Below are 26695 nucleotides of genomic sequence, written 5' to 3'. Positions count from 1 at the left end.
TCATTCCATTGTCATTGAAGACACTGGGTAGGATTTCTCTTTTTTCATGTACTGAAATTTGTTTTTCAGCATAACATATGGTCTCTGTTCAAGGGTATTCGAAATGTGTGCTTGAAATTAATGTTTATTCTGCTCTTGTGGGGGTGGAAAGTTCTATAGATGTCTGCTAGGTCTATTTGGCTTATAGTGTTATTCAAGTCTTGTACTTTTTTGTTGATTATCTGCCTAGTGATTCTAACCATCATGGAACACGGAGTATTGAATTCTACAAACTTATTGTTGCACTGTCCATTTCTTTAGTTTTTGCTTCATGTTTTGTGGAGCTCTGTTAGGTTCATATATGTTTATGATGTTTATGTCTTCCTGATGGATTGTTTTACATTATAAAAAGTTACTTTGTCTCTAGTAACCATTTCTGTCTGGTTTTTTTTTGACATTTATTTATTTATTTATTTCGACATTTATTTATTTTTGAGACAGAGAGAGAGAGAGCGCATGAACAGGGGAGGGTCAGAGAAAGAGGGAGACACAGAATCTGAAACAGGCTCCAGGCTCTGAGCCTTCAGCACAGAGCCCAACGCGGGGCTCGAACCCACGGACCGCAAGATCATGACCTGAGCCGAAGTCAGCCGCTTAACCGACTGAGCCACCCAGGCGCCCCACCATTTCTGCCTTAAAGTCTATTTTATCTGACATCAGTGTGGACACTGTAGCTCTCTTTTGATATATGTGACTTTGAATCTAAAGTGTGTCTCTTAGAGATAGTGAATGGCTGGGCCATGGGTTTTTATCCATTTTGGTAATCCCTGCCTTTTTTGATTTTTTTTTTTTTTAATGGTTGCTGTGGGGATTATAATTAACATCTTAAAACAATCTAGTTCAGATTAATAACTTTAGTAGTATGCAAAATTTTGCTCCTACTAAGCTCCATTTGTGGAACTCTTCCTTTGTGTTACTGTTGTCATATAAATTACATCTTTATGCATCATAAGCCTGATCAACACTTTTTGATTATTGCTCTTTGTAGTTAGTTGCCTTCTAAATCAGGAAGAGAAGAATGTTACAAAAATACACTTAGACTGTCCTTGCATACTGACCTATGTGTTTACTTTTAATGGTGTGTTTTATTTCTTTGTTTGGATTTCAGTTACTGTTGTGTCTTTTCATTTCAGCCTGAAGGATTCCCTTTAGTATTTCTTGTAGGACAGGTCTGGTAGCAGTGATTTCCACTGGGTGATTTGTCTGTAAATCTGAGAGTGATTTAATTTCTCCCTTACTTAGGAAGGTTAGTTTTGCTGGATACAGAATTCTTAGTTGACAGTCTGTTTCAGGACTTTGAGTATGCCTTCCTACTGCCTTCCATGGTTTCTGATGACAAATCAGCTGTCATGTCATTGAGGGTTCCTTCTGTGTGATGGGTTGCAGCTCTTGTGTTTCTTTCAAGATTCATTTGTCTTTGACTTCTGAAAGTGTGACTATGAAGCTTCCAGGTGAGGGCTTTGAGTTTATTTGGGTTCTTTGAGCTTCTTGGATGTGTAGATGCCTATTCATCAAGTTTGGGAAGTCTGGGGCTATTATTTCTAGGAATGCCTTGTTTTTGTTTCTTCTCCTTCTTAGATTCCCATTATTTTTACGTTGTTACACTTGATGCTGTCCCACTGGTCTCTGTGAATGTTCATTATCCTTCATTTTTGTTTGTTTGTTTGTTTCTTAGATTGGATAGTCTCAATTTCACCAATTCTGCCTGCTCACTTGGGCTACTGAGCCCCTCGAGTGAATTTTTCATTTCAGTTATACCTTTAACCTCCAGAATTTACGTTTTGTTTACTTCTATAATTTCTAGTTGTTTATTGATGTTCTTTGGTGGGAAAGTATTCACATACTGTCCTTTAATTTTTTTCGACATGATTTCCTTTCGTTCTTTGAACATATTTATAAAGCCACTTTAAGGTCTTTAGAAGTCCAAGATCTGGGCTTCCTTCAGTTTCCACTGACTGCTTTTTCCCCTGTTTATCTAGTTTTATAGTTTTTTGTTGGAAACTGAGTCTTTAAAATAATGTGGCAACTCTGGGCATCAGATTCCCTCTCTGTCTTCCCCTTGGTTTGTTGTTGTTCTCTGTGTTACTACACTTCTGGACAAATACTTTAAAGTCTGTTGGATGCCGCCAGTAACCAGTAGCCCTGGTTAGCTACTACCTGGACAGACAGTCCTTAGATCACTTCAGAAAGTCTCCCATCCTTTGTCCAGCATCCACATTGTGTGCTGGGGGGTGTGCCACCACTTCCTGTTTGCTCTGATCCCTAATCACAGGTAAGAAATTAGGATCCTCTCAGGCCTTTCTTGGGCAAGCATATGGTGCTGCACATGCATGTGGCCTTCTACATCCTCAGGAACACGGTAGACCTTTTCAAAGCCCACCATCAACATTTCACGCACTACTTTTCCTTTTTAGTTTTTTGGCCAGTGTCTTGTTGGCTCCAGCTGAAAGTGCTTCATCGGTGCCTGCTGACTGTTTTCATCAAATGGAAGCCCAGGGGGAGGGCTTCCCTGCTCAGCAAACTACATCAGATCCAATCATGCCAGCCCAGAGGATGGGGCTTTTGGGCGGGGGGGGTGGCGGGGGCTCCAAACCTACTTTGCCCCTCTCAGTGGTTACTACGCTGCTGGGTTTTAAGGCTAGGGGAGAGAGGGATGGGACGTAAGTTAGAATGCCACAAGGCTCACTTTTCTTCCTGAGATTCAGACTTGTTCTTGAGTCTGTCCTTCATGAGCTGTTACAGCCTTTGGTTATTTTCCAGAATTCTGAAACCGTTGATTACAACCATTTTTGCTAGTGTTCTCCCTACATTAAAGAAGTGCAGTTTTGGAAGAGCTCTTCTCACATTCTGGAAGTGCTTTCTACCCCACTCCTTTTGGAGTAAAGTTTATGGTAAGGTCTGTGCAGTCATGGCGGGTGGTTCCTGTCTGTTAGTGTGTTTTGTGTTAAGGTAAGCAAGTGAAGCCAAGTGTAGTATTCTCGTGGAAACTCCTAAAATCGATGCTTTTGGTACATGAGTAATAGCAGATGCGTTGTAATCAAGGAATGTGGTCACAGAGGTGATCACTGCTCATGGGTTTATAACTGGATAAAGCCAGATATCCATGGATTTTCCTGGCCTTTACAGTGTGGGAGGCTGTGCAGGGACACTGAAAGATGAGGTCCCCGTGTCCTGAGGACCGGGCAGGGGTGAGGTCCTGAGAGCCTGGGTTGGGGAGCCTTAAATTTGGTTCTTCTCTCCCCAGACGACCTACCGAAGCCACAGATCATCACCCAGCCAGAGCCCACCATGGCCGTGGTCGGCAAGGACATCCGCTTCACGTGCTCGGCAGCTAGCAGCAGCAGCTCCCCGATGACCTTTGCCTGGAAGAAGGACAACGAGGTCCTGCCCAATGCCGACATGGAGAACTTTGCCCACGTGCGCGCACAGGATGGGGTGGTGATGGAGTACACCACGATCCTGCACCTGCGCCGTGTCACTTTCGGGCACGAGGGCCGCTATCAGTGTGTCATCACCAACCACTTCGGCTCCACCTACTCACACAAGGCCAGGCTCGTCGTGAATGGTGAGGAAGTGCTCTTTGCCCTGGTGTAAGAGTCCTGCACATCCACACAGGAACGATGCAGATGGGAGACGCCTAAGCTTCACTGGGATATTACTGTCCAGTTGGCCCCAGAGCGTGTTTTATAGATTGAAGTTATTCTCAGTGAATTGTCTGTTTTGGTTTTGGTGACTTTTTTATCCGGTTGCTAAGTGACACGAAGGGCCCCATCCTTGCATTTTTATACATTTGTTCTCCACCACCCATGATGTTTGGTGTCCAGGTTCCAAGCATGTGCCCTGATTGTGGGGAAGCTCCTGCCCTCTGAGTAGATGGCCACGGAGCCTGTGGACTGCCAGCCCGATAGGATGGCCCTGGGGTGTTTGATGAGGAGTTTTTACTCTGCAACCAGCTTTAGAGCCTATCAAGCTGGCTTTTTTCAGGGCTTATTTCAGGGCTATTGTTGCAGTGAGTTTAGGGCAGAAGAAGAGAAGTTAATAGCTGGAGTAGTTAAGCACCGCCCCCCCAAAGTAACCTGGTAAGGTTTTCCTGATTATTAAGCCTCCAGTTAAGAAGTGCTGGAACCACTGTCTTTAAGCCCTCACAGACCACAGGAAAACACATTCTTTACCCCACTGTGGCCTGTTGTCTTGGCTTATTCTGAACGAGTGTTCTTTATGAAAAACTCAGTGAACTGTTAGACTTTTCCAGCAAAGTAACCTCGATGGGAATGGCAGCGATGCCTGGCGTGTGGCTGGGTGTTTCCCCGTGTCAGGGAAGTCTTGGCCAAAATAAGCTGGTGTATACTTGAGCTCGCGTGGGTGCAGTACTGTGGCCCCAACACCAAGTCTCCACCACAGGTGTCTTTGGGAGGTACATGCCGTCCTGTTACTCTGCTCAGGTTGAGGGCATGTCACTCTCCCTGCCGTAATCGTGTCTTGCCGGAACAGATCATTTGTATTTCCCAGGCTCTATTCTGTTGCTTAATTAAGGCAGTCATGTGTCAGACCCTAGTATTTACCAAGTGTCCCCGCATCGACAGCCATGTGAGAAACAAAAGGCCAAACGCTTCATGAAGTCTTCATTTGAGGGGAAGACAGCCAGGCTCAGGTGAACAAGGGCGGCCCATGGAAGGGAGAGGCGGGCAGTTTGGGGAAGCCTGCCGCTCTTCGCTCAAAGATGGCACGAGTGGTTCTAAGGAGACGTTGGCACGAAGGGTGCCCAGGGGACACGCGGACACAGAGCAGGAGGTCTTCTTGGCAGAGGGTCGTCCTGGCCTTTGCATCCGGCTTTCCCATGACGCGAGCCTGACCATACATCATATGTATTTTGCAGTGTTGCCATCATTCACCAAAATACCCCACGACATCGCCATCCGGACGGGCACGATGGCCCGCCTTGAGTGTGCTGCCACCGGCCACCCCAACCCCCAGATCGCTTGGCAGAAGGACGGAGGCACAGATTTCCCCGCTGCTCGCGAACGACGCATGCACGTCATGCCCGATGACGACGTGTTTTTCATCACGGACGTGAAAATAGATGACATGGGGGTTTACAGCTGCACCGCCCAGAACTCGGCCGGCACCGTTTCAGCCAATGCCACTCTGACAGTCTTAGGTCCGACCGCTCATACGCGTAGTACATAAGGGCACGTGGGTGTGGGTGTGGAAGAGGGGCTTCAGGTGCCAGACACCTAGAGGCCAGGTTCTCCGAGGGTGGAGCCTACAGGTGGAGCAGCGTGTGGTGTGCTGGTTCTGTTGGTTTCAAATTTTGAGTTGCTTTCTGATATTCTCTTCAAGTGGTTTTGTTTTTTTTCTGTTTTTTTTTTGTTTAAGATCCACAGTGAATTAGAGTATAGGGCTTTGGTATGGAACATTCTAGAACTGCCCTTACGCTGGCTGGGTGTGGCCTGCTTTAGAAGCAGAAGTGTGGCACAGGGCAGGACAGTAGGGGCTCCTGTGGCTCAAGGTTACTTCCTCCTCCTTGTGGGAGCCACCCCCCCACAATGGGAAAGATTTAGTTACTGTGGTAGGTCTTCTGAAAAGCTTGCCAGTCTGATAACGATCTCATAGGGCATTTCATTGACATGCTGGACTGTTCTTTGCCCAGAAGACAAGGCAGGCCCGTAGAATAACCGGAAGGCTTCCTCTAACTTCCTGCAGAAACCCCGTCCTTGGTGGTGCCTCTGGAAGACCGTGTGGTGTCCATGGGAGAAACGGTGGCTCTCCAGTGCAAGGCGACCGGGAGCCCTGCGCCCCGCATCACCTGGTTCAAGGGGAACCGCCCTCTGAGCCTCACGGAACGCCACCACTTCACCCCCGGCAACCAGCTGCTGGTGGTTCAGAACGTGGTGGTGGAGGACGCGGGCCAGTACACCTGCGAGATGTCCAATGCCCTGGGCACGGAGCGCGCCCACAGCCAGCTGAGCATCTTGCCCACTCCTGGCTGCAGGAAGGATGGGACCACCGTGGGCATCTTCACCATCGCTGTGGTGTGCAGTATTGTCCTGACGTCCCTGGTCTGGGTGTGCATCATCTACCAGACCAGGAAGAAGAGTGAGGAATACAGTGTCACCAACACAGGTTAGCCACTGCTGACTGAGTTTATTTTCAGGGCAGGAGAAAAGCAGGGATCGCTGTGGAGGAGGCCGGGTCCAGAGGCGCCCCATTGCATGGTGGCCACGTGGTGGCTTGTTGCTGCAGTGACCTGATGGTGTTGTGGTTCTCTTGGCATCATTGCTCTCTCTGGTGGCCTCAGGCCTCCAACTGCCACACTGTTTTTACACCCAGGTGGAAAGGAAGGCTAAGCTGGGCCCTGCAGACAGTCTCTCTGCACAGCCTGGGCCGCTGCTGGTGGCCGTGCTGTGTCTGGGCTTGATACTGAACAAGTGTTTCATTTCCTATCCCCACGAAGGATTGGGACACCTGGTATCTGACTGTCCTGTCTCCTCGCAGATGAAACCATTGTGCCACCAGATGTGCCAAGCTACCTGTCTTCTCAGGGGACTCTTTCTGACCGACAGGAAACTGTGATCAGGACTGAGGGTGGCCATCAGGCCAATGGGCACATCGAGAGCAACGGTAAGGGCTCCAAGCCTGATGTGATCTTGTCCTCAGGAGCTGGAGGTGGCCTCTGGCCCCTTCCCGGGGCAGGTGTGTGGCCTTAGGTTGAGCACAGCTGACCTAGAAGGCTGGCAGACTCCAGCCTTCTGTTACATCTTTGTTGGCTCTTCCCTGTGTAAGTTTTGCAGGGTTTTAAAAGTCCAGACCGCAGGAGGTTGCTTTATAAGGGGCTCAGGATCTCCTAGTCGGGATAGGGTAGGATTGAAAGAAGAGGTCCAACAGGACATGACAGGGCCTGAAACCAACCCATAGGGAAAGGGCCCAGGCCTGCGCTGTAGTCCGGTCCCTGCTACTAGAGTGGTCTGCCAGGCGAGCCTCCTCCACGGGGGAGACTGTTGGGGACAAGTTTATTCGTAAAATTGCTCACCACCATGGCTCTGCACACTGGAAGGCCTGACTGCTGGGAAGCCTGTTACAAAATGTTTCTTGCTGGTCCGCCCAGGCACCTACCTGTGTCAAGAACATTGTAAGAAGGACTATTCTGGTAGCCTTGCCCATTGTTCTCCTAAAGCTTACTCTGAAAAGGTAAGGCTGGCATTTCTAACTGTGGGAATCTACTACAGGTGTCTGTCCAAGAGACACAAGCCTCTTTTCAGAGGTGGACACTCATGGCATGACGTGCATGCAGCCCAAGCCCTGTGCTGGTTATAACAAGGAGCCCTGGGCCATGACCGAGAAAGCCCAGCGGAGACCTGGCCCACAGAAGATGGGTAAGAGATGCTTTTATCCGGAATAGTCTTTGGTTCTTAAAATTTGGGTTGACTTGCTCATTAAATGAAAGGGAAAGAGGAATTAATGGTCTCAGAATTTGGTATTCAGTGTGTAAACAGGAAGCTGTGGTCTGGCTCTCCTAATTCTGGAGTAGGAGGTGTCTTACATCAGTCTGTGGTATGGTGATCCTGGGCTTGAAGTTTCCAGATTTACGAGCAATTTGAGTAAAGAGCATGGCCCAAACTGAAGAACCTTTTCACCAGGGTATTTCTGATCAAGGTGCCTCCTGCCCCTACATGGTATGTCATAACAGTAGGGCCACTCGCTCTGATACAGAAATTAATCTGAAATGTTGAAACGTGGAGGACCCCACTCTTCATTAATGACTTCCTGTTTGCCCAGGCCTTTTTCTGTGACCATAATTGGGAGAGAGAGGACTTCCACAGCGTTGGTCTAAGCAGGGCTGCAGCCTCACAGCAGGGGACTTCAGCTCCCTCTCCTGTGTGGGGACGCACACTTCGGTGGCCATGGCTCTAATCCAGCTCTGGCTTGGCCCTGCAGAGCACAGCTGCCCGGTTGTGTGCAGTGACTACACCACTGACCCGGACAGCAGTTGCAAGGAACAAGCGTCCCGTCCTCAGCCTGTGCCCAGAGACCATACACAGGCAGGTACGCTAAGCGGCCCGGAGCCCAGTCCGAGTGACCGAGAACATTCTCCGCACCATCTGACTGGTGGGACTGTTGAGGGGTCCCGCGCCGACTGCAGGGGGTCCCTCTACCCCAGTAACCACGACAGAATGCCAGCCTCCTTGAAGAAAAAGCCCACAGCACCTCTGGATGGAAAAGGTAGATGTTCAGTGTCTTCCAGGGAGTTCCCGGCAGGTGGGTGGGGGCAGGGCAGCAGCCAGACTGGAGGCTCTGACGCGTCCTCTCCTTTCTCACAGGGGCGTCGTCTTGGACTTTAGCAAGGTTGTGTGAGTCAGACTCCGTGGACCTCCAGCCTCCCTTGACATTAACTCCAGGCAGTCCTGAGCTCACAGAAGCCTCCTCGGGCTGTCCCGACATCCCCGGCGAAGGCCAGCACTTGCTTTACAATGGACACCTCCCCAAAGCATGTGACTCTGGTCCCGAGTACCCACCACTGACAGGACAGCCACCCGGGAAACGGGGCATGCCCCTGCTCTTTGCACCGAAAATCTAGGCTTTGTCTACCTCAGCTCTTGTGTCCGTCTCTACAGGAAAGAGGTAGGAGAGGCTGTGAGGAAGCTTGGGTTCAAGCGTCACTGATGTGTACATAGGTTTTAAACTTCCATGTGGAGTATCCGTAGTGTAAAGGACTTGCAGCCACAGCACAGAACTGCCAGAGGCTGTTGTGTACAAAACAGAAAAGTATTTGATACCATTGTACATAAGAGTTTTCAGAGATTTCATATATATTATATATCTTTTGCAGAGGCTATTTTAATCTTTAGTGCATGGTTAACAAAGAAATCATACAATTTTGACAATATTATTTTTCCTATCAGGTTGCTGTTTAATTTGGGGAGGGGGGATGGTTCTGGTGCCTTAATGCATGGATGGAATTTCTAGAAGCTAAAAACCACATTTGCTCCCAGGAGTTTCTGGTGGGTGGGAAGGATGGAAAAGTCCTTGGATTCGTATTGCACTTCACAGGACAGACCCCCCTAGCCTGCTTTCCCGCCACAGCCGTCGTCTGCGTGGGAATGAACTTCCTGTCAGTATTGCTCCTGTGTGGAGGCTGTTGGAGCTCACCCCCCACCCCTGCAGAGTCCCAAGACGCCCGCGTCACGTACCTTTGCCATATGTGACTTTTTTCTTGTAAGTTCCTCGCCAAGCAGAAGGGGGGTGAACCCACCACAAGCATCTGTTCCAAACAACTGAGCACCGCCTTTCTTCCTTCCGTGAGAAAAGCAAATGTGGTGGTTGTATCACTCGATTGTCATTTGAGGCTTTTTAATAAGATAGAGGCTGCTGGTGTTGGTACCTGTGGATTTTTTCGATAGTGCTGTTTTAGTTCTGCCAATATCCTTAATACTGTGTTGACCGCAGGGGAGGAAAAGGATCGAGTCCTTACTTTTCAGGGCTAGCTTCTCTCTACTGAGGATCCGGGGCATGTCTGTCCACACCCTTCCCTCCCATAGCCAACCCGGGCTGGGACTGTACGAGGTTAGGCCCCGCACCTGGGTATACTTGCACTTTTGAGACCCGAAGCTAACCATCTTGTGAGTGCCAATGTGTAGTTCAGGAAAACTGACATTGAAACAAGGTCCTTAAGATCTCGGAAAGCAAGTTCCTTTAGCGAAAAGGCTGAAGGCAGAGATTGACAAAAGGGTTGTTAAATTTCACTGTCTGATGTCATCACTGTTGCAAAAGGTAAGCACATTTAGAATTGTGTTCTCAACAGTCAACTGATTCATGTTACTTCCACAAAATATGTGAATTTGCTGCTTCTGAGAGGCAATGTGAAAGAGGAAGTATTACTTTTATGTACAAAGTTATTTATTTATAGAAATTTTGGTACAATGTACATTGAAAAACATGTAAAATATTGAAGTGTCTAACAAACGGTGTTGCAGTGTCTTTAATAAAGGTTCATTTATAAACGTTCATTGGGTGGCTGGGGTCATTTGTCTAGTGACATTGTAAACAGTATGTTCCATTCCAGAAACTCACAAACCAAATGCACTTATTCTGCCTTTAATTATCTTTTTTTTCCCCCAGAAAGGGGGAAATTTTTTTATGCGAAGCAAAATCCTATACTTTAGCCCCAGGGAGGATACACCACCACTAGATTCCTGAGATTTCTCTCTGAATTTTTCTAACACCTGGAGCTTATTAGTCAAGCTCTGAAATGGTGACCTCCCCTTCTAACTGCAGACAATAAACCTTCCCGATTAGGAACGAAGAAACCCTGCTCTGTTCCCCAGCCAGCCCAGGCCCCTGGGGAGGGGGGGGGGGTGGGCTCACGAGGAGCAGGGGTGGGGCTCAGCACCCTCCGCGGACGCACTGGGCCCACCTCGTCCCTGGAGCTGCAACTACGGGCTTGCTTTCACACACACCACGCCGGCTGGTGGATCCTTCTCTGTAAACTCTGTAAAATAATACAACTGTGTGTTTTCGGGGGAAATCTGAGGGTAATTAAGAGCAGCAGCCCAGTTGCCTAATAGAATGCCGGCTATGCACCTGCAGTTCATGCTTTTTAAACAAAGCCCTAAGCTCTCACAATAGAGAGAAACCCACCCATGTGCACTTCTCCTGAGTCTCCTTCCTGTTCCCGGTCTAGCCATCCTTTCGGAAGGAGAACCCTCTCTGCCTTCTGCTGCGTCCACTGGCAGGTGGCAGGAAGCTCAAGATCAGATACAGGTCAAATGACGGCTCTGAGCAGCCTGGACTCGGCATCACCAAACTTATTTATTAACGGGTTCTGAGAAAATGGTCACAAGTACCACTGTGGACACGGTCCTCTTGGCGATCTGGCAGACAGGCGGCAGTCGACGTTCCAGCCAGCCTGGAGCAGGCAAGACATCCTCAAGGTCCTATCCTCACACACAGGGGCGCAGTGCGGGAGGTTCAGATGGGCGAGCAGCTGCTCGCCGGAAGGGAGCCCGTGCGCACAGCAGCCCCCTTTCTGGAGAGAAATGCATGTGGGGCCGTCCTGGATTCAGGGGCTCCCTCTGCCAAGTTCCAATAACAAGCTGCGGGTTTGGTCATAAGCACCAAGAAAGATGAAGCCTCCCAGACTGATGGCTGCCGTTCGAGGGAAGACACCTGCAAATAATCTAGGGAAGGGAAAAAGCAGGAAAGATTTTTTTTTTAAATTGGTGTGTGTTAGAAAGGTTAAATTCCAACACCCACAGCTTGCTCAACTCAACACACCAGGATCATTAAACCCCACACAGCACTTAAAACGTGTGCTTTTTCCTTTCAGAATGGCACTAAATTACATTCCCAAGTAGACTTGTTGAAGTCTGGGTCCAGCTGTTTGCTGGCTAACGTGGCTCGGTACCAAACAGCTTATTTGGGAGCCTCGCAATTAGGTCCAGTAATTAGCCAAGAAGCAAGAACTCTGTCCCCACAGCAGTCCTGCGGAAAACTTCCAGACTGGCTCTTTGAGAGATGGAGAAACAGACTTTTGTAAAGGAGTCAAAGGCCTGACTCCTCGGGTGGGCGCGGCCAGCCACAGCGATGGAAGGCGGGCTCGGGTGTTGGAGATCTTCCCCACGACTCTGCCTGCCCCCCTCCCAGTGACTCAGTTGCATTTGGTCCTTAGAGGCCCACGGATGTGACACCAGAACAGGGAGGCCGATCTCCATGGAGTCCCTGTTTGTCTTCTCCTTTAAGGAAGGACAAGAAAGGTGAACGGGCTAGGCAGAGTGCACGTCCCCCCAGGTTCTGTCCCCATGCACACGAGGCCAGTCGGTGGCACGACTTTGGAACCAAGAAAGGCCAAGTCAAAGAATGTTACTGGGGGTGTGAAGTGGAGCTTCACTCTTTAAGAGCCATCCTGTAGCTGTGCCCCGGTAACCGTTCAGAGGTGTTCATCCTGGCATTGCTGGTACCAGAGAAACTGCAAACCCCCGCTGGTGACACAAATTCTGGTGCCATGTCCACACGGGGGGACACTACGCAGCCGGTAAAAATGAGGTAGGCCCTGGGATCCACGACCGAAAATCCAACAGGTTCTGACAAAAGTCCCAAAGCCGTGTGTGTCATCTGATTATGCGGCAGGGATGGGCCCTAAACTCTCTCCCGGGGGCAGGATTAGAGGAAACACCCCCTATCTTTCTCGAATGACTGAGTCTTCTTACCAAAAGCATTTACTTTTTAAGCAGAAAAAATCAGAACTAGCGGACTTCTAGTGAGAAGACTTTGGCTCGGGCCCAGGTCAGGGCCCAAACATACAGGTCAGGTTATGTGAAAAGGACATAACCTTTTAAACAGGAAAAAATGTCCACAATGGTGGACAATGGTGACTGGCCAAGACGGTGGACAGGAAACAAAGCCCCCACCGCCTGGTTTCTGCACACCTGCTGGGAGAGGTCAGTTGGCCTGCCCTCTGAATGGCGTGCTTAGCACTTCTGAGGAAAATGGGACTGAGCATTAGGGGGCCCTTACTACTTTTGTTAGCTGAGTAAGGATTTAAATCATGAAGTAAAATCCCACAGATGAAACGAGAACCTCTTCTCTAGAAGCAACCATGAAAACTATACAAGGAAAAAAGTTGTCTGCCTCAGCATGATGCAGATCGTTCTTGCAGAAGGTGGTAGGTGAAGACAAAACTCCTCCATTACCACACGGAGGCCACTGGGACCTTGTGGCCCCAAACAGGGATTACTCCTGTTGCCCCACCTACAAAGAGAAGGGTGCCGGGAGGAAGGTCAGCAGAAGCTGAGATAGGAGACCACTTAGGCCACGATATCCTCCCTCACGATCTGACTTCTGAAACCCGTGTCTTGGTGCAGCTTTTGCTGCTAATGAACTCAGCTGCTTCTGGCAAGAGGCAGATGGAAGCAGTTTATGGTCTCACCAGATGACAATTGAATCCATTAACATAATTATAGCCTTAAAGCAGAGTAATTTGTACAGTGAGCGCCCCAACCAGACGAGGAGGCAGAGGCTTGAGTGGAGCGCGGCTGTGTTCTGGGGACCACAGATCAAACGAGGTAACAAGCGTACTGGGCAGAGCACGGGGCTCGGAGGGGGTGCACACGGGGCAGCAGCGGTTAAGACATAAAGGGCACAGTCAGGAAACACGAAAAGCCGGCTGCTTATTAACAGGACGAGGAGGAATGAACGATGTGGCACAAACGGGCGTCCCGTCTACTTTCCGGCTGTTGGACTGAATGAGCATGTGGTGTTTTTATTTTGGAGAAACCAGTTTGCCCTAGAGCCTGTATTCCAAGTCTGTGCCAGAACACAGCCTTCCCCTGTGTGAACCGACACAGAGATCTAAAAGCGCCCCCACTTCACCCTGAGAGGCCAGCAGGGCCTCACGGCCGCCAGGGAAGCTACCTGCCAGGATCCAGAACACTCAGGAACGCAGCAGGTGTGTTCAGAGGCAGCAGGGAGGGCCCGCAGGGCTGTGTCGGAGCCGGACAGAAGAGGCAGCCCGAGACCCCGTCGGGGCTCAGGACACCCAGGGCCGCTGGGAGGGCAGCCGCCCACGTGGGCAGGGATTTGCTTTGTTTGCGTTCAGTTAAAATCTTTTGTCTAATTATTCGTTGCCTTCTATCGTCTTACTAGGAAGCTAATAAAACTATCATTTCTTAAATGACGAGCGTGGCTGCTTGAAACAGGCTGCCAAGGACCACAGTGTGTATGCTAATGAGAGCCCAAGGCTTAAGAAGTAAGCAAAATTCCAAATTACCTTTCCAGGGGCCCGGAAAGGAAGGCTCGCGACACCCATCCTCTGCCGGAATTCTGGCGCTGCCGGGTCACATGACAGCAAGTAGACACCAGCACTGGGACAGGGAGGGATTCATTTCAGTCATCTGCTCAAGGGAGCTCCTGCCTCTCAGGCTCCCGGTGGCCAGGGTTTTGCTGACCACACCACACCCACATGTCACCGCTTTCCCAAGAAAGGTGGACGCACCTGCAGCTCGATACCAACTCCACAGAGCAGAGGTGTGACCAGCAGTTGCCACAGAATCCAGTGTGAGCCACACGGGAAACAAAGTGGGGCAGTGAAATCGAGCACTGTGACTTTAGATTCCACAGAGCCATTGCGAGCACCATCTCTGTGTGGCCCACAACTACCTGGAATCCTGAGAATCTTTCACCCGCTAAATGAAAGGCTGCTCCAGAGCTTTCTCCTCCCACGCCACTTGGGTGTCCGTGTGAGATGTGTGTCGGGACCGGCGTGTCTGTGCTGCGAGCAATCGCGTTCTCCCCTCCTCACGCTACGTTAGCTGTAAGCGGCCGGCCTGTGGCGCACAAGCCACCGCTCTGCCATGCCCTTGGTCGCCCTCAAGCGTCCCTTTCTGGTAAACCCAGTCCTCCTCTCAGAACCCGGAAGTCTGTCAGGCAACCAGCATCGGTCCCTCAGGGCCGCCGCACACAAAAAACCACCCAACAGGACCTACTTTTGCAACTAACGGTTGCAAATTTTGAAGAGAATGGGGCCGTTCTCCTGCAAAAACCTTACCTGGGGCCTGACCTATGTGCCCCACTTTCCCCAACTATCATCTAGCCGAAAGAAAAGCCTGTCGAATGCACACAACACGGCGATCAGATCGAGTCACCCACACGGCACTACGATGAGGAGGTGGCGCTGCCACGGATGGGCTGTCCCCACCGGCCACACCCTGTCAACAGGCTCACTCCTGGCCCTGCAAGAGGCGGCCGAAAGCTGTGCTCTCTCAGGAAAACCCCTCGTAGGTCATTCCAAAGAGAACATGGTAATTTCACAGACTGTACGGATCCCAACGTTTAGACATGTTTACAGACTGCAAAAGCAAGGTGAAAGCAAGCTTTGCAAGGGAAGCATCTTAGGACGTGATGCTTGCAGGGTGAGGCACTGAGGGGAAAAGAGAGAGGGTTGCAAGTGAGGAGCCACACACTGGGGCACTGAAAGTAATTTGTGACTGACGGCAGTTAAAAGTAGCCCCAACCCCAACTGCTTTCTTCTAAATGTTATGCTGGCTCACGTGCATTCCTGCATCACCTAACTGAGCCCGTCTGCTCAGAGCTGCAGCCCAGAACCGAGAGGGGGCCGAGCCTGCCGAGGCGCTCCAGTATCAAGTTGGCCAAGGCCGGCAATCACTTGCTAGATGCCGCATCGACTCAAGGGCACACTGTCATCTCACACAGGCACCATCAAACGGGTTTTGTGCAATGTGAACAGAGACCCAACCAGGACGGGCAGGACGCAAAGCGGTTCCTGCTCAGGCTAAAGGAGGAAGAGCTGGGAAGAGAGGCAGGAAGGCAGTCGAACATTCCATCTTGCACTTACCCCGCCAGCCCCTGTGTCCGCCAGACCCCGTGCAGGGCAGAGAGCACATTCCCACTAGCGGTGCTGGAACCAACCTGCACGACAGGACAACAGATGGACAGGCCATTATCGTATGAAATCCCCCAAATGACGTCCTCGGATGCCTGGCCCCCAACCAGTGTCTTCTAGGACAGTTTGAAGTAGACTGGGGAGCTTCTTTGCAATCAGGACCCCAGGACCTCACCAGACCAGAAGCCCCTCCACTCAAGCCCACAGCTAGGCACTGACTGACAGGAAGCTACATTTCTAGGTTGGAGCCAGGCCTCATCTAGATAACTCACCAACAACTGTTTGACAGGAAAAAGACAGAAAGCAACAGTAACTGATCTGAGAAGAGAGGGGAGTATCAGTATAAGTGGCCCAATTATGAACTTATCGGAGCAGCTAATGACCACATTTAACGAAGAGTACTAGCAAGTTCAACTTAAAACAGGACCGATACTCAGGTTTGGCCTTGTCAACCTCCATACTAGATTTCCGCCCTTATGGCTGCACTTTTCCCTAATGGTATGTATGCCTCTTTCTTTTCTATTGTTTGGCCCCAGATAGGTTATGTGCATGGCATTCCATGAACCTCGGTCCAGACTGCTTTCTAACAATGTTTCTTTTCAATGAAAACTTTTCAAACAATTCTGACAACTGTCCTGATCCAGACGGTTGAGGCCAAGCATCATCTGAGTTCAGAGCCTCTAGCTTACCTGCGGCATTGGCGTGAAGCCAGTCAACTCTGGGAGCCTCAGGTCTGTCGCCCGTAAAAACAGAGGTCACTGGAAAGCAGTATTACCAGGCAGAGGCCCAGCTCTGATGCTTCTCACAGAACATCAGTGAGAATGTTTTCCTAAAGGTCAAAAGCTGTGGCGACACTGGTCATAGTGACGACTATGGACACTGTGCCGTCAACATCAGTCATTCGTGCCTCGGCAGGGCAGCGTAAGGCTGCTGTTCTAGATCAGCGTTACCCTGCTCTTGGCCACTTACATACACGTGAGCCCTGGTGCTAATACACACAAACATCTGCTGTGTCTACGTTACATTTTACACTCACCTTTGCCAACATGATCCTTGTTTTTGCCACATCCAGAGGCGTGGTGACCACAGCTGCAAATCCACCTGTGCGTATAAAAATACCCGGCACGCAAAGGAGGTATTGTTAACTGTGTTACGTGGATGGCAGAACTTGTACTTTCTAATCCCTCGAAGCTCTGCCCAAATCACTTCCTTGTCATTGTGTCCACCTGACTGATTCCAGAAGAGGATGCACGCGTGCAAACTGCACACGCTCCACTGCTTTTGCAGTGACGCTGAACCACACGTAAGAGAGGTGACAGGAGAACGCTCTACACGCTCAGGGATAAAAACAAAAACAAGGCCCCGTATTTCACCTTGCTCGTGGGTGCAGCAGCAGACCTACGTGTGCACACGGTTGTGTGCCTGTGTTCACACACCCGCCGTCAGTATGAGAGGCTCGCCGCTCGCTGTGCTTCTCACGGGGCCCCCACCTTCTACGGAACACTCTTGTTTAATGGGACTCCGAAACGCCTCTATCTTTTCTGGTCTCAGACAAAATGGGCAAACAGAGGTATGCAGATTGCTGTAGGGACTCTCGGTATTAATGGCTAAATTCTTCTGAGTTATAAGAGTAAAGCTTTCTGTATCTCCAGGCTTCAGATAACAGGCCAAGCAGAGTAACGACATTTCGAGCCCTTTCTGCATCCTGTCAGTCGGTGCTGATTCAACAGGCAATCCTCCTACAGCTTCCTTCCCACCTTCTCTTCCACGGAATACCATGACTGCCAAACTGATTATTTTAATACCCATATCTGTGGACAGAGGAATTGGAGGATTTTTTTTTTCAACAGAAACCACAGTAGAAGATGTATTTTAAAGCTGAAGAGGCCCTAAGGAGACAGAATTAATAAACACAAAAGGGTTTTCTAAAGATTGAGCTTGCGTGAGCTAGGTGAACAGAGCACATGCATGAAGGATGCTCCAGAAATAGCACCTCCCCCTCTGAATTTCGTGGCATGGGGACAGTTGTGAAGGTTATTTGATCTCTGCCAAATATCTTTCTAAACATGTTGCTATTTTGAAATAGGATCCTCACGGAACCTCCTCCCTTTGGTAGCATGTATTAGGACAATGACATTTTGAAAGATGTATCCATTTGTGCTTTTATGTTCCGTATTTGATTATCCACAAAGGACACGTATCTGAGGACTGAATATTACCAATTACACGAATATTAGAGTCCCCTTTTGCTGTAGCCACTTCTGTGTTACAAACAGGTGAAACGCTTTTTTCCAGATTGAAAAGCTGCCTGAAATTTAGGTAGTACTTTATTAAACTTCAGGCGACCTGTACTGTCCAAACCCCCCACCCCAAATCGACTTCGTTTCCCTCTCTGGCTGCAAGAGTTAGCAGGGCCCAGTCTGAAAGACTCTTTCAGAGTCAGAAAGACCAAGCCTTAAACTAAATCCCTACTCTACTAGCAGACTGGCCTTAGGGACCACACTTACTCTCTAGGTCAAGCACCGGAGACAGGTACTTCTGTCACTGCAACCTCCCGCTATGGGTGGGGAAACTGAAGCTCACAGAGGTTCTAGAACTCACAGAAGGTTTTACTTAGTGTAGAGCTAAGACCTGAACTTTACTGACTCCAGAATGTGGGCTCACAGCCACTGGGTGCGTGGTGGCCTCGGTTTGCTCGTCTCTAAGACACAGACAGCGGCAGGATCTAGGACTACGTGGGTCTGTGCGAAGTGTCTAGGACAGTGCCTGGTGCACACCAGAGCTCAAAGGAACTGGCTAGGAACTGGGTCTTTTCTGCATGGGAAGAGACAATCTGCGATTTTCCTTCATGTCTCTAGCCCCCACACACACAGCAGACACTCACAAACGCTTGCTGGGTACCCTGGACAAGGGTCTTATAAACCCAAGATTCCAACCCGTCCTCTGAAAGAGAGCAGGGAGGGGAAGCTCGGAGCCAATATTTGTGCTTACTCTGTACCTGGCATGCTGGGCCTGTACTAGGTATGGCCACTAATTGTGTTTCATTTGCGTGGGTCTTACTATCCCATTTTCCAGACAGCTTGCTCAGGGCCACACAGTAGTATGGAGCTGGGACTCAAAGGCACGTGCATCCCAGCTCCACAAGTAGGGCTCTTTCACTACGTAATCAGTCTCATGTGTGGTAAGACACTAAATCGCATCCGAGTGTTAAAACTCTGAAGTGCATACACCATTATCCTATTTGAAAATGTTCACAAAGTTTCCTAAACCAACTTCAAAGACCTAAAAGTTGGCAAGGACCTTGCCCGCCCCCTGTCTGACGACTCAAGCGCTCCTGAGTCACTTACGCTGAAAACTCCTTGCCTTCTAGTATGTGCAGGTACTGTGTGTCAAGCTTATCTTGGCTGTGAGAAGGTCCCTGCCCCTCGACTTCAGGTGCTTGGTGACATACTCTCAGAGACTGCTGCTTGATACAGGTAATATGAAGAGAAGTCAAAGACAAAAACCAACAATATGCTTAAATGGGTCCTAATTTTACAGCCATGATGGTAGCTGTATTTTATGCAAATTATTAAGAAACCAATTTTAATGTCTTCAAATGTCAACGACTGCTGTGATACACAGCCCTCACAATATTTCTTATGAGGCTGCAAAGAAGGCCCTGTGAAGATCGTGTAATGGAATGACGGGTCACAACAGGGAGGGCACTGGGGACCTATGCTTTTAGTTAAAATGTAGTTATTTTCTACATTTTACTTAAGGGAACTGTAAACTGCTGGTAATAAATACAAGGAGCATGCTAACATATTAGACAGGAAATAATTACTTGGTGCAGCACATCACGCATGAAACCATTTTCTACGGGCTCCACTAGAGTTAGACTTTTACAGGATGTTGGGCTAACTGCTTTCAGGCACCAGGTTCGGGGGAAACGGGACGTTTACAGTGAAATGACACGTCGTGTGTCCTTGAACAACTGCAGATTCTTTAGCACTCTGGACAAAGGGGCCACTTTCCTCACAACAAGCTGTGAAAGCGGTGGTGGGGACAGGACTGCGCAGGGCTGCCATGCACTGTCCCTTCCTGGCCGGCCTCCCATCTCCTGATGAGGCTCACAGCAAGAACAGCACGTCCACGCACCTCCTTTGCATATGCTCTCCAAACAAGTGGCCAGACATGGAGGGCTTCGACAACAACAGAAGGGTGTTTCTGTTTAAAGCTGGCGTCATGCCTTCCCATGTCTTACCCAGACAAATCCTTCACCCTATTCTGGGATTTCAAGCCATGGGAAGCTCTCTCTTTCCTTCCCTCCAACCCTGTCTTTCAGTCTCACTCCTTCTCTCTTAGAAAATGTAAGTAGATGTTAATTATGAGAAACTGACCAAAGAACACTACATTATCAAAGCACGTATCACTAGAGTAGCAAATGTCATAATTAGTTAGACTGAATTATGGCTGTACGTTTAGAAGTTAACTTGAAGGGAGGAAGTTGGCAAAGTCCTTTTTTTTCCCCTCGTTTAACCCCTGACCACAAGCCAAGGGAATTTCTGGCATGACAAGCCATCAACACCTCTAATCTCAAGGGACATTTTTGGATATTTGTGCCAAGTAGTTTATACAACAAGCACGGGCACAGAAGAGCGCCAAACATGGGCCAGAGTGGTTCATCCGTGATGATTTAACCAGTTTAAAACCAGAAATGTGCCCAAGGAAGAGTAATCTAATTTCTGACTTACAGGCAAGTCTCACATCACTGCCTTTGTGGCCGCGTGAGGCTGGGGAGTCTGAGCGTGCAGGCCTGCAAGGGGCGGCCCCGGGCGACCAGGCGTTATTCATTCCTCTGTGGTGTGCAATGCACCGTGTCACAACAGACTCCTACAGGGCATCGCTTCTTCGCAAGTTACGGTACTTTTTAAATGATGTTTATCTTTCACAAAGTTTTTAATATAGTAACTGTATCTGTCACAGCACACCAACTGAAATTTCAAAACAAAAGAGATATAAACAAAAATACACTCATTTTTGGGAAGAAACACACGTGGATCTGGGAAGAAACACACGTGGATCTACCCTCAGTGGATTTTTGCAGAACCTGACAAACTCCTTCACTTACAAAATCTCAGCAGAAGAAATAAGGCAACTGAATTGGAGGAGTTTTTAAATCCACATGCTATTAGAGATAATTATGTATAGAAACTCTTATCAACATACTATTCTCTCAATGCAGTGGTGAATAGGAATCGATGTGATGACAGCTTTTCATTTTCTGGGTATTGGGTGTTTCTACTGCAGTAGAAATAATACCTCTCATCAATCAGCTCGGTGTCATAGATCACAAGTACTTATACCCACGTGATCTCACCTAGCCCTGCCGTAATCCCCCCCCCCCCCCCCAAGGCCGGGAGGGGCGTGTCTGTAACAGGAAGGGAACTGGGGGCAGAGCTGAGACCTGACAATTCTCTTAAGTCCAGCAAGCTGGCCCACACCAGGTATGTTTCTCCGACCAAGTCCCTTCCCTGCTTCACAATGAAGCGTCCATCAGTCACCAGAGCACAGGACTGCTGGGCCACACTCCGCCGGGGAGCCCCCAGACTGAAAGGGCCCGGCTGAAAGGATCCTACCGCACCGCGGATGGCTGATAACTAGTTCTTCCCTCCCCGCTTCTGACTAATCTAACTGCTTAGCACTCATTACAAAGCATTATTTGGAAAAAGGCATTGTAGTGAATGTAAATTTCCTTACCAGAAACAGTGCATTTGTAAGCAAATCTTTGAATGAGCTACTTCGGAAATGGGACCGGAGAATATACCCTTCTTACTTCAACACGTGGAGGTTTTATGGAAGCGCTAAATTTAAGAAGTGCCCTTCCTTATCCAGGATGACCAAAGTTCCGTAATGCTTACTCTGTCCCCTGGAGGGAGTCAAAAAAAACCCCACACATTTCACTTAAGGACTGGGGAGTAAAGACTCTTGACCTCCGGAAAGTGAATCAAGACCACCTAGTCATTTAACACAGCTAATGACGAAGGGTCATGTGGAAACAATTACCCATCATAATCCATTTGAGGCGGTTTCGTGTCTAGAGGTAAGATTCTTATTTTTGATTATCAATTCTACACGTCAAATGGGTCCAATTATTAATAAAGAATCCTATGAAATACATGCTTTCTGTTTTCCTAATCACCACAACCAAAACCCAATCCAACAACCATTACACAAATGGCAAAAGAATCATTTCCTAATAAAGCTGACATTCTAAAACTACTTACCTCTTTACTGGCTACACATCAAAACTAGCAGTTTACGTTTTCTGGCGCATCTCCACTTTGCTTTATTTCAACCGTAATTCTAATTCACCTTTATGTGCAACAGCAAAATGCACTTCTCTCTTAGACTGCTAAGCCTATCACTTCTTCAATTTTGTAAAGCACCCGAGTCCTCATTACAGCCTCACTGGAAAATTCACATGACTTAGTGATGGATAACACACTATTATTGCACACTGTCACTTTGCTCTTGGTTTAATGCCTGGAAAATGGCCAGATGTTTAGATCTCCGTATTTTCTCCACAGAGCAGTTGAGCCTTCGGTAAGTTTGCTGAGCAGCCTCGGCCCTCCTGACACTAGTTAATCTGTGGTGCTGTCAAACATGTCACACGAACCGTGAATCATTGCCTTCTGCAGGAATCACTGAAACCCCCAAAGCACTGCTCAAGGCAGACAGCTGCACACTTAGCCCTGCACCCACGGCAAGTCTCTTCCCAGAGAGGACTTTATAAATCATCTTTGAGATAATCCAAGGGCCTGAGTGAAGGCTTTAATAAAGATAAAAAGAGAAAGAAAAATTTGTCAAAAACAAATTGGTTGTCTTTCAAGCAGACACCTTTTTAGCAGGGTTTGTTTCCACCCTGCCCCCGAAGTCACTCTCTTTTCTCAAACAACTAGTGGAACTCTCTTCATCTAAACAACCTGGAATTTCTAAAGAATGTTGTTTTTGCATAGTTAATATTTTCACATTTTTCTCCCCCCTTTGGTCTTTCCCAGTATAATATAATCCCTTGCACCTGCAAAAGCTCCACAGACTGCTGACTGCCAACAATCCACCACGTGATCCTGCCTCCAGGACCAGAGGGCCTGTGTTTAAGGAGAAAGAAAAAGACAAGTTATTAAATATTTGAATTTATCAGACCCTCCCATGGGTTAGCTCTGGGGATGGGAACTTAAGTGAGAAGCTATTTTGGTGACATTCCTTACTGATGACATAAGCGATTTTCCCAAGGACTTAACTGCATTCTAAAAAAAAAAAAGAAAAAGGGTGACAGCTACACTTGAGTGCTCAAAGGAAACAATTTTCAGGAAATGTGCATGATCTACACACATTTGTGTATACGAGTACAAATAAAAATAAAGATAGATCTCTAAGACAAGGTAACATTTTAAATATTTCCCCTCTGATTCTAAACATATAAATAACATAATTCACAAATGAGTCCACAGCAGTGTCTGTCTGCCATATTCCTCCGGGTTTTTCTCTCAGTCTTTATCCATATTGCCCATGTCTGAAGGATGTGAATTCTGTTACTTATGCAGGGATTTTAAATTCATCAAAACATTTTTTGCACTTTTCATGAAATAAATTGAAGATTATACAAATAAACACTCATTCCAAGTTTCAAACTAGGCAAAATGATGGCAGAGACATGGTGCCTTGCTCACCAAGAGCTGCTGATCCAGTAGAGACAAGATGCAGTCACATCGGATGGAGAACACACATCGGATGAATCAGGCACTGGTCTCGTCTCTGAACATGTGTTAATACTCCTCACAACAACCTTAACAGTTGGGTCCTGTTACTTACTACCCGCCTTTTACTTAGGCTTTCTAACAGCACAGCCTGCATTCTGTTCTTTCTTTTTGCTTTTGTTTTACTTTACTGAGTTTTAAGTAGGTATCCAACAAGCTACACATATTTACAGTATGCAACTTGTTTTCTTTCTCTGACACGCACATGCGTGCACACACACACGGCCATAATTAGATAGTGAATATGTCCATCACCCCCAAAAACTTTCTCTGCCATTCCTCTTTCCTGACTTTCCTTGCCACCCCCCTACACAATGTGATGTCGTTCTAGATTAGTTTGCTTTTTCTAGAATTTTATGTAAAGGTAATTGGACATTCATTTTTTTTTAACCTGGATTCTTATCTTCAGAATTTTTTTAAGAGTCATCCATGTTATTGTGTACATCAATACTTCATTCCTGTTTAACTCCTAATTAATATTGCATTATATAGCTACAATAGGTTTCTGCTTACTGAAGCACATTTGGGATTTTTGCAACTGTTAGCTATTATAAATAAAGCCATTATGATGGCTAAAATAAAAGCCATATATTTATATGTATGGGTCTATACAGACACATGCCTTCCTTTCTCCTGGGGAAACACTTAGGGGTACAATAGCTGGATCTCATTCTAAGAATACGTTTAACATGCTAAGAAACTACAAAATCACTTTCCAAGTTGCTTGTACCATTTTACATTCTGACCAGTTCCAATTTCTCCACATCCTTACCCACAGTATTACTGGTACTTTAAAATTTTAACCATTCTAATAGGTGTGTAGAAGTATGTCACTGTAGTCTTAATTCATATTTTCCCAATGACTAATGATGTTGAGCTTCCTTTCAGGTACATTTATGCCACCCCTCAATCTCCTTTAGTGAAGTGTCTGTTCAAATGTTTTGCACATTTTCAGTGAATTGTCTGGGTTTTTTAATCAATGAGTTTTAAGAGTTCTTTATACATTCCAGATAAAAGTCATTTGCAAATATTTTCTCCTAGACCTAGATCACGCTTTGGTGACACATATAAGAAATCTTTGTCTAACTCAGTCCACAAAGATACTTCACCTATGTTTTCTCCTAGAAATGTTTGGTCTTTAGGTTTTACTTTTAGATCTACCATTCATTTTGAGTTAGTTTTTATGTATGCTGCAAGGTAAGGATTGAGGTTCCTTTGTTATGTTTTTAACCTATGAGTATTTAATTGTTCCAGCAAGAAGACTATCCTTTCTCCAATTAACTAATTTCCCACTTTTTTCAAAAATCTGTTGTCCGTTTATGTGTGAGTCTACTTCTAGACTGTATTCTGCTCCAATCTATAGATCTATTTTAACACCAACTGGATACTACCTTTACTACTACAGGTGTTCAGTAAATCTTGAGATCATGGAATACTCTCCAGTATTGTTCTTTTTCAAAATTGTTCTTATTCCAGGTTCTTTACATTTCCATATGAATTTGAGAATCAGCTTATCAATTTCTACAAAACAGTCTGCTGAGATTTGGACCTGAATTGCATTAAATATACAGATCATCTTGGAGAATGGAGGTATTGGTAAAAGTGAGTTTCTGACCCATAAATATTTATGGCATATCTCTCCATTTATGTCTCCATTATTTTCTCTCAAAAGTGTTTTTATAATTTTCAGTATATATGTTTTGGACTTGTATTTTGAGGTTTATCCCCAAGTATCCGTAAGTATTTAATATTTTGACACTCTTGTGAATGGTACTGCCTTAGGAACTTCAGCTTCTGATTGCTGCTAATATGTAGAAATAAATTGATTTTTATGTAGTGATTTTGTATACTGCCACCTTGCTAAATTTATCCATTCTAATAGCTTCTCTGTAGATTTCCTCAAATTTTCTACATCCATTATTGTATCATCTGTGAATAAACATAATTTCACTTCTTCTTTCCAATATGGATTACTGCCTTCTATTTCTTTTTCTTGCCTTAATGCACTGGGTAGGAACTCTAACCTACTGGTATGCAATTCAGTAATGATGACAAATATTAGAAAAAAGATTTCTTGAATATATTTATTAAAATAATTAGAATAATATAAATGACCAAGTGATGGTGGCATGACATTTTTAGAGACAATCAAATATATCACAATTGAAAGAAAAACACCAAAGTTGGTACTAATTTCCTACTCTCAATATTTCCCCAGTGATGTTATATCTAGAATATTGAGAAGGCTGCTACAGAAATGGGGAAGATGCCATATAAATAAAGACATAGATGGCCCTATTTGGTCAATTTCAACAATTTTTATGTGTGATTTATGCTCTTTTTCTTTTATGCTCTGGATCCCTTTCATTCAGTAATCCCCCACCCCTACCAACCATCCAGCTGTTCACCATACCTATGAATATATATATGTTTTTTAGACTCCACATGAAAGAGATCATAGATACAAGGATGCCTGGGTGGCTCAGTCACTTATGCATCTGACTTTGGCTGAGGTCATGATCTCGCAGTTTGTGAATTCAAGCTCCACATTGGGGTCTCTGTGGACAGCTCAGAGCCTGGAGCCTGCTTCAGATTCTGTCTCTCCCTCTCTCTCTGCCCCTCCCCTGCTCACACACACTCTCTCAAAAATAAACATTAAAAAGAGAGAGAGAGAGAGATCATGCAGTATTTGTCTTTCTCATATTTATTTCACTTAGCACACTTCCCTGAAGGTCCATACATGCTGTCACAAATGGCAAGATTTCATACTTTTTGATGGCTGAATGATACTCCATTGTGTGTATGTATATCCGAATTTCTTTATCCATTCACCTGTCAATGGATGCTTAGAGTGTTTCCTATCTTTACTATAATAAACAATGCTGCACCGAACACAGGGATGTAGATATCTTTTCAAGTTCGTGTTTTTACTTCCTTAACGTAAGTACCCAGAAATGGGATTGCTGGATGACATGGCAGTTCTATTTTTAATTTTTTGAGACATCTCCATACAGTTTTCTACAGGAGCTGCACCAATTTACGTTCCCAGCAACAATGCACAAGGGCTCCCTTTTTTCCACATCCTTGCCAACACTTATTTCTTATCTTTTTGATGACAGCCACTCTGACAGGTGTAAGGTGATATCTCATCGTGGTTCTTTCATTTCCATGAAGATTAGTATTAGTGATGCTGAACACCTTTTCATGTACCTGTTGGTCATGTATGTCTTCTTTGGAAAAATGTCTATTCAGATCCTTCACCCATTTTTAAGTCAAATGGTTTGTTTGCTGTTGAGCTTTATGAATTATTTATGTATTTTGATACTAGCCCCTTAACAGATATGATTTGCAAATAATTTCTCCTATTCAGTAGGTTGCCTATGTCCTCTGCTTGCAGAATCTTTTTGGTTTGATGTAATCCCGCTTGTTTACATTTGCCTTTATTGCTTTTGTTTTTGGG

General features: G+C 46.8%; 2 protein-coding genes across 4 annotated transcripts in view; one reads left to right on the top strand and one right to left on the bottom strand.

The window, feature by feature from the left end:
• The window catches only part of LRIG1 (leucine rich repeats and immunoglobulin like domains 1), a 114939-nt gene extending 104898 nt beyond the window's left edge, over positions 1-10041 (top strand). The window contains exons 13-19 of one of the 2 annotated variants that reach the window (XM_047840278.1): positions 3284-3604; positions 4916-5197; positions 5743-6162; positions 6535-6660; positions 7266-7412; positions 7975-8259; positions 8358-10041. In XM_047840278.1, the coding sequence (XP_047696234.1) occupies positions 3284-3604; positions 4916-5197; positions 5743-6162; positions 6535-6660; positions 7266-7412; positions 7975-8259; positions 8358-8614 (1838 nt within the window). In that variant the 3' untranslated portion in view covers positions 8615-10041. Of the gene's footprint in view, positions 1-3283; positions 3605-4915; positions 5198-5742; positions 6163-6534; positions 6661-7265; positions 7413-7521; positions 8260-8357 lie in introns of those variants that run through there. The other variant, XM_047840288.1, reaches the window with a different exon arrangement.
• A 785-nt stretch (positions 10042-10826) lies between these two features.
• Positions 10827-26695, bottom strand: part of SLC25A26 (solute carrier family 25 member 26) — a 138540-nt gene continuing 122671 nt past the window's right edge. For both annotated transcript variants that reach the window (XM_047840302.1, XM_047840309.1), the window contains 4 exons: positions 22497-22566; positions 16470-16534; positions 15386-15459; positions 10827-11213 (listed from right to left, as the gene is read on the bottom strand). In XM_047840302.1, coding sequence (XP_047696258.1) covers positions 11096-11213; positions 15386-15459; positions 16470-16534; positions 22497-22566 — 327 coding nt within the window. In that variant the 3' untranslated portion in view covers positions 10827-11095. The remainder of the gene's footprint in view (positions 11214-15385; positions 15460-16469; positions 16535-22496; positions 22567-26695) is intronic.

The sequence above is a fragment of the Prionailurus viverrinus genome, chromosome A2 (genome assembly GCF_022837055.1).
Source record: "Prionailurus viverrinus isolate Anna chromosome A2, UM_Priviv_1.0, whole genome shotgun sequence".
NCBI lineage: Eukaryota > Metazoa > Chordata > Mammalia > Carnivora > Felidae > Prionailurus > Prionailurus viverrinus.
The sequence above is the reverse complement of the archived record's forward strand: the minus strand, read 5'-3'. Positions and strand labels throughout refer to the sequence as shown.